The sequence below is a fragment of the Macrobrachium rosenbergii genome, chromosome 49 (assembly GCF_040412425.1).
Source record: "Macrobrachium rosenbergii isolate ZJJX-2024 chromosome 49, ASM4041242v1, whole genome shotgun sequence".
NCBI lineage: Eukaryota > Metazoa > Arthropoda > Malacostraca > Decapoda > Palaemonidae > Macrobrachium > Macrobrachium rosenbergii.
In genome coordinates this window covers 8889115-8897027 of record NC_089789.1, presented here as the reverse complement: position 1 = coordinate 8897027, position 7913 = coordinate 8889115, and the positions used below count along the sequence as shown (strand labels likewise).

The following is a 7913-nucleotide window of genomic DNA, read 5'->3' as shown; positions in this document are numbered from 1 at the left end:
AGTTTAAAAGGCAGGTACATTATGTATTCATCTTGCATGGAAAACCTTCCAGGGCTCTTGAGAAAATAATAATATATAGTGTAATGGAATCTTTGTGAATTTTTTACTATTTCTACAGTTTGTAATTCTTTGGCCAAAATAAAAAATGCTGAAGTTGTTACAATTTCAATTACTTTTTATGGATTGTTATTTGGGAAAGAAAGAAATAAGGACAACATTAGCTATAACAGAGCCACTGAAAAGGAAGGGGCTTAACTCCTGTCACAAGTAAAGAAATAATTGCATGCTGTGATCAGCTTTCAAAAATCATAAAATTTGTTATAAGGTCATGGTAGTGTAGTGGTACTACCGTTTGCATTTTATTTTGTTAGTCCCAAGTTTTACACCTGCCCAGGATGTGACAGATTTTCATTGGCACGTAATTTTACTGCCTATTTGAGCCCATGGTGGGGCCTTTTAGGACTGCCATATAGTTCTACCTGCTGAATTGTCAGCAACAGCTTGCCCTGCTCCTCCAGTCTTGCGTGGATGAAGAAGAGCTTGGTTGTTGGTAATAAGTATGTATGTTTAACCTCAGGTATACAAAGGCAATAAATAAGCAACCTTGAAACCTTAATAATGTTTGTTTGTTTGTTTGATGAATTAATTATTTTCTCATACAACATATAAGCAAAAATTAAACAAAAACATTATGTGCATTGAAGAAGAAACCCCTAAAATTATGAAAAATTAAATGACATTTTTAATGGGGAAATAATGTTCATAATTTCAGTTGCCTTTCAAGGAAATTCTGATAAATAGGGCAGATAATCAAGTAAATACAAAATAAAAACATGCAGAAGGACCAAATTAAAGCAATAAAAATATGTTTATTGGTGAGAGAGAGAGAGTCATGAAAGGAAAACGCCGCAATAATAACAACAGTAGAAGCTCTAAGTAAACCAATACGGGATGCGGTTCCAAAATTGGTGGAACAAACTACAGTACTATACTCTACTGACAAAGTAAAACGGAAAACATTCATGACAGAAGTCAACTGAGCCTACAGCCTTTTGTGAAATTCCAAAATAAAACACAAAACGGGCAAAAGCTAAATAATTACCATGGAGTTTACAGAGAGAATAAAGTTACAAGCTGCAAAAATAAGGTCACGGAAAAATGGAATAACAAGAAAAAGATTTTACGATCGTTTGGCCAATGTTCAGAAGGGAATATCACAAAATACTTTAACAAAAAATCATGGCTAAAATATATTGTAAAAGATGGAGATGACATCAAAAAGGTTGTGATAGTCAAATCTGAGTGGGATAGTAAGAAGGAACAGTGGAATGCAGTTTAAAAGCTACAGATGGCCAGTAATGTACATTGTTTACGGCATACATCACGTAATATCTTAACATGCCCAAAAGCATGACAAACGTACAGAGAATCATGTCCAAAGTCTGAAATAAATCTAAGGTTAATGAGACAATGTGTGTTTGCCAAGGTAACTCCAGTCACTAAATACACACACACACACAACCCGCCAAGATTAGGAAAAAAAGACAATAAAAAGATAACAGCATGCGCTACATTACATTCAATAAAAAGTTAAAACTGAGTTTTTTGAGAAACCTAAAGACATCAATACAGAAACAGTGAAGACTGAAAAATAGATTGTTCAAGGAAATTATGAACCGTATTTAACAAACAATTACTGAATGCACCGAGAGCAGAAAGCTTCCATAACAAACCAGGGTGATAACGATGAAGTTGGATATTTTGTGTTGGGAATTCCCTGTCATTCGACCCACAGTGGGGAAAATGCCATCACCCTTTGTATCTTGCAGTCTAAGTACGGTAGGCAGCAACGTTATAAGTATAAATCTTGTGAAGTATGTGTATTTTGAGAATCCCATTCTCTTCTCGAGTCTGGCAAGAGCTCATGAGAATTTATTAAGTACCTTCAATTAATTAAAAAGTCATGTGATTTAGGGCAGATTTGTTTTCAGTGTTTACTCAAACCTCGATACCCACACTGTCGTGCATATGAAGAACCTAAAACTTTGATACAAAAATCAACAAGCAGAGCATTTGCTCCTGATAATCCTTCTCTATTTGCTAAAGGTGAAGGGTCCCTCCCATGTATCTCACCTAGAACGGCTAGGATTCTATAGAGAATCGCCTCTTAATTCATAAATGAATGCAAACAATTTCTTGCATGCGATAGCTTTCCCTAAATGTTTACAGTTTTGGAATCACAAACAACTTTCGCGTCTTTAATGTTGGCGGTAGAATTCATGCGCATGCGCAGGAGAAAGGTGGCTGGGAATTCAGCCAATCAGAGTACGAGGACGGTAACAAAACGCCTGAACGGCACAACATGGTGCACAGTATAAAAATGACGATGATGAGAGCACCGTCCTCGGCAATAAAAACAACCATTATCAATGGGCGATTTTTCATTACTTGTCTGTATTACTTTGTTTGTTGTGATTACTGTGTTGTGATCTGAGGTTACGTTGGTGTTATTGTTGTAATGGAAGTGGACGCCGAAGATTGCCATCCCGAGAGAAATAACTGAGGAAAGAGACGTCGGATGTAGTAGGACAGTCTAAGGGCCTGGTCCATTTCCCTGACCTAGGCTTCAACTGTAGCCTTCACCCCTCCGAAGTGTCTTTTTTTTTTCCTCTTGAATGTAACTACCACAAACCGGGATGCCATCCATGAAATAAAACTGCCTGACAAATGAAATCTGTGACGGCTGGGGAAAATGACCACCAGGTGAGAATGAAAAAGTTTCGGTTGGGAAGAGGAATGCAGCAGCAGCAGCAGCAGCAGCACGACAATAGCTGAAGGCGGCCTTGAATCGTCTCTGCTTTTACCTTTTGTAACATTGATTATCTGCGGAGTATATTTTTAAATTCATTATTTATGTCATTGACTATTTTCATTATTTCTTACCATAACGCTGAATGACCTTATGGGTTCTATTTTTTGGCTGTGCCCCTTAAATTTCGTATTCTATTCCATACCTTGATCTGACTATACATTGTTTGCTTTATGCTTCACCAGCTAATCGTCGTCGTCTCTCTCTCTCCTTGTATTCATTTATACATCCTTTACTCTCAGTTCGCTCGGGGATAATCTTCACCGCATACAAATGCCAATAAACACGCAGATTTTTATTCGTTATAGGAACTGAGGCACCTTGAGCTTCTTGCCACTCCTCTCTCATCTCTCTCTCACTTTTTCTCCTTTCTCTCTTGTTCTTTTGTAAGTTCTTTGCATTCACTTCGCTTTAGCATCTTCGCCTTATAGAAACGCCAATAAACGTCGTTCTTCTATACGTGTAAGGACCGAGTCACCTTGAGCTCCATGTCTCTCGTTCTTTCTCCTTTCTCTCTCATTCTCCTACATCATCTTTACTTTCTCTTTGCCTTACGATAATATACGCTTTATAGAAATGCCAGAAACTCACCGAGATCATCATTCGGTATAAGGAAATTGCAAGTTCAAACGCACCGAATATTTGTCTACTCTTAAAATGCGTCCTTTGGTCGGGAGATCAGAACTCCTTCGTATGATGTAGCTTATTTAGTTACTGTGCTTATATCTCTTTAAGGGTCAGTCTTTGTGTATGTGTGTGGTGAAAAAAAATCTGTTTATTGGATGATATTTGCACAATTAATGCCCCTTAATTTGTTAATTAATCTATTCGCTATAAATCATGCATATGGACAGGCTAGGATGTTTTGGGCACGTCGAGAATGGTATAGGCCTACGACTAATATAAGTAAGGGATGGATCACTGTGAAATTGCCAGTTTAAAATACCGCCTTCGAACAGTATAGTGTAGGGATAGGTTTCCTATCCCCATACAAGTATCATCTTAGCTTATTCATACATATACAACATAACCCATGCCGCTATGCTAGGCCAAGCTTCGGCTTACGTTTACATTGAGGGTGACAAATTTCCTTAGGAATTAGCAATAAGCTACGTTTTGGATATTTATATCGATGCAGTTTTTATCTTTCAATCCTAAGGGTGGTTTGAGAAATTTACAGCATTTTTAGTCAATTTTTGGACGAGCATGATGTGTACCATGTTTTTCTCACTAAACTTGAGGGATGTCCTGATTTTTTTTTTTTCCTGTTACTCTGATTTTTTTTTTTTTTTCCTGCAGAGTAGCAAAGCAAATGCCTTTCGTAAGTGTGTGAAGGTCGATTATGCTTACACCAGTCTTAAAATTTAAGAGGAATTTGTGATTACTTATAAGTCAGGTTAAACATCACCTTATGTTAGGTTAGGTTAGGGTACCTTGAGAAAGCTAGGGCAGTAATTTAGTAGCAGTTTACTTTGCCATATGTTTTTAGAAAAGTGAATTAAGAGTAGAAGTAGGTACTTCTCTTTAGTTTAAAATCATTATAGCGTTAAGGCACATTTTGGTTTTTCCCCTGTAACAATTCTGAGAGCCACAATAGGAAACCTTGAATATGAGTGAAGGGAATTAAGTGATTGCTGCTGAGAGCAATAATGAAATAGCCTAGAACACATAAACATTAACCAGAAAAGTTTTTTTTGTCAGGTTTGTTCACTGTAGAGAAAAGATATTCATCGCAAAAATAGAAAAAGTCTCCTTGAAAGGGTCATCTCATAGACATGGCTGGCCGGCAAGTACTGGATGTGGATTTTTCACCATGCTAGACTTCTAGAAGTTTTCAAGGCTCATTCCCAGCAGTCTTATTTTGAATTTTGAAAATGCTCTCCACCAAGCATGTTTGTTGGCATCACCACTCTCATAGGCCCTATGCTTATTGGAGTGTTGTCTTCAGACAGCTTTGTAAATTTGTCATCGTGTATTACTTTTCTCAGTCGGCTTGGATGGACAGTCAGTTTGAATTTTTTTTCCCTTTCTGCAAGTTGGCCTTGTTTTCGTTTTGACATAAGTACCACATCAACCACTGTACTGTTGAGTTTGAGATTACTCCCTCCTCTTAGCCAGCTACCTAATACCCTGTAAGCAACCACTTTCATCATTTACCATTATGAATTCTTTAATCTTTGAATTCCATAATTTAGTGTTTCTTTTTATATACTGCCAGGCTAAGCTTGAGATCTCTCTTCCATCTTCTGTTTTCCCTGATGTGCAAGCTTCTATCCATAGAGGTTTGTAGTATCCTACATTTTCACACGCTATTGGGATGGATTGAAGTGCTTTCAGTTAACCATCTGTGCAGCATTTTTTAACTGGATAAGGTTGTCCTTTCCATTCTCCAATGCTTACAGTATACTTTTGCTGCTGATTGTTTTATTGATCATCCTTTCGATGCAAGATTTCATTTGTCCATATCTCTTTATTTCCTGTTTTGTTAACTGTGTTTTTTGTTTAAATCATTTGTAATATCTAGCTTCTTCTGAGAATTTGTTGTTTAGGCTCAGTCAGAGAATAGATTGTCCTTGATGTTCATCACTGGGGAGGAATATTCAGCAAAATTTAAATTTTGGGTAGATCTTTTATGTTGTATTTTTGCAGAAACATCATGTGAATGGTTTTATGGACTGTAGTTAATTAATACATACTGTATGCTGCCCCTTTTGTATTGCTATGAGTGAATATCAATATTCTTGACTTCCTTTCTTTCCATTTCCATTGTGAACAGTAATTCCATTAAGCAACTTGGCACAGTCATGCTAAGAAGTCATTCAGTGTATTAGCATTACTGTATTTAGCTAAATTCTATCATGGCACATCAGTGTTGAAATGTGTATGGGTTCCAGTAGCCAGACTAATACAAGGAAAAATGAAGTCAGGAGTGTAGATAATCCAAGATGATGTACAGTAGAGGTTAGTGGCATCGGTTGGGATGGGCAAAAATACCCAAACTATGTGAATCAAACAGTACATAGTTAATTTCTGTCAACTAAAGTAAATAAATTTACAAGCAAAAAATGTGAATCAACCACCTGTACCATGATTGTCCATAGTAAGACTACACCCAAATACAAATTGTGCTGAAGTAAACTTAAATGCTAAACCTGTGTTTATTTGGCAAATTGCATTGGTTAGCCTTCAAAGAATTGCCCTTTTTCTTCCTTTTTGATTGTTTTAAAATGTATCTGTGCCTTAATGTTGGAAATTATAGTTTTCCTTGGTAACAGCATTGACTCCTGTTTGAGTGGACACTCCTGGTCTAAAACAAAAGAAAAAAAGATGCTGGCAAGTTAAACTAATTTAAGGGAAATAACCCACTAGATGGCCTGTAGAGTGTCACTTTTTCTGAAGTTGCTCATATGGTAACATCCCATGTTTGATGGCTAAAGCTGTTCTTTGGGCTTATGGTATAATTCTTGTCAACGGTTTGCCATCAGTGAGTAAAAAATACTGTTTGGAGATTCATGTGCCATTTATTGTATATTAATACTAAGTCCTAAGTTTGCTAACTTGCTCAGACAATAGTGTAGCCTGACACAATATTTAAAAAGTGTCAGGAGTTACATCTCAGATTTAACTAAGTTTTACCATCATGGGCGAGTGTACTATACAAGTAAAGACAAAGTCTTAGAATTTAAACTTAATTGATTGGGGAAAAAATGCAGGGATTTGTAATAAAAAGTGTGTACCTCATTAATCCTGTTAATCCTTTGTAATGATTAAAAGATAAGGAAACCTTAGTAAGTGTGTGTGTGTGTGAGACATCTCAATAAATACAGTTTGAATTTGATTTCAGGTTAGATAGGTTGTTTGTGCTGCTGGAGAATGGAGGCACCGGTGTTACAAGGCAAGCAGCAGCTCAGCAGTTGGGGGAAGTGGTTCGACTCCATCCTCACGAGCTCAATTCTCTCCTCAATCGAGTTAAAGTGTATCTCGGATCAAAATCTTGGGAAACGAGAATTGCAGCTGGACAAGCAGTTGAAGCAATTGTGAAAAATCTGCCACAATGGGACCCTCAGCCTTTGAAAATTCAAGGAGGTAGAGTCATGTTATTTGATTGTAGCTTATTAAAAATTTCTCACATGTGTATAGGAAAGTTTAAAAGAAATTGTTCAGTAACTTTTCATTTCACATTCATAAGTGCAAAGTTTAGTAATTCAGATGCCAAAGCAAGGTGATAATGAAAACAAAGGCTCAGAACCACTGGTGTGGCTACCCTTACCAAGTGAGCCAAACTTTAGGAAATCCCATTAGCATATTGCTTCAGTAGGATGTAGCTGCCAAGTAGTGTTATGATTGCATGTCATACAGTGCAGGAACCTCTCATTTTATTTATGCTGTAATGCATGATAAGTGTGTGCTAGATGAGAGTTGAGACTGTTGCTAGACAAAACATGTCTTGGGATTCTTGCTCTCAGGTATCTTCATTCGTAGAGAAAACCATTTTATGTTGTCACAAATGTCTTGTATTCTGTATTTTTAGATAATTTTGTATGATTTCAGTGATATGAATTTCTGATGAGTATTCCCTCATTCTGGTGGTTGGCATTTCAGTTACTGGCATGTAATATAGGTTTAAAAGGAAAGTCACATTGAACTTTGATTTTTGTTTGTTGTACTGGTTTAATTCTCCCCTATCTCAAGCAAACTTACAAGCATTTTACAGGCAGCAATTATTACATCTATCATTATTTGATTGTAGTCTCACATTACTGATGTATTGTATACAGTATAGTTTTTATATATTTTCCTCTGTAGATTGGTTGGAGGACAATCTGTGCAGAAGTCAAGTGGGTCGTCTGTCTCTAAAATCTCTTGATGTCAGACGTGTTCTTGAAAAAGGCTCGTATCTTATGGCTGCAGATGAGAAGTCCTTTGAATTGTCAGAAGAGAATGTTTGTAAGTTTATGTAAATGTGTCTTTGTAATTTGTGTATTTAGTTGTAAAACATCTTAAAAAGTAAAATAGTTTTCTTCAAGTACTTGGTGAAAAAATA

At 36.6% G+C, this 7913-nt stretch overlaps 2 protein-coding genes across 3 annotated transcripts in view; one reads left to right on the top strand and one right to left on the bottom strand.

Annotated features, from left to right (window-relative positions):
- eIF3l (eukaryotic translation initiation factor 3 subunit l) overlaps positions 1–2610 on the bottom strand; it is a 248904-nt gene extending 246294 nt beyond the window's left edge. The window contains 1 exon segment of the mRNA XM_067093244.1: positions 2580–2610. Within this exon segment, the coding sequence (XP_066949345.1) occupies positions 2580–2610 (31 nt within the window).
- Positions 2580–7913, top strand: part of Hel89B (histone acetyltransferase 1) — a 116526-nt gene continuing 111192 nt past the window's right edge. Inside the window, exons 1-3 of one of the 2 annotated variants that reach the window (XM_067092681.1) lie at positions 2580–2763; positions 6714–6955; positions 7676–7816. In XM_067092681.1, the coding sequence (XP_066948782.1) occupies positions 2753–2763; positions 6714–6955; positions 7676–7816 (394 nt within the window). In that variant the 5' untranslated portion in view covers positions 2580–2752. Of the gene's footprint in view, positions 2764–3329; positions 3606–6713; positions 6956–7675; positions 7817–7913 lie in introns of those variants that run through there. The other variant, XM_067092682.1, reaches the window with a different exon arrangement.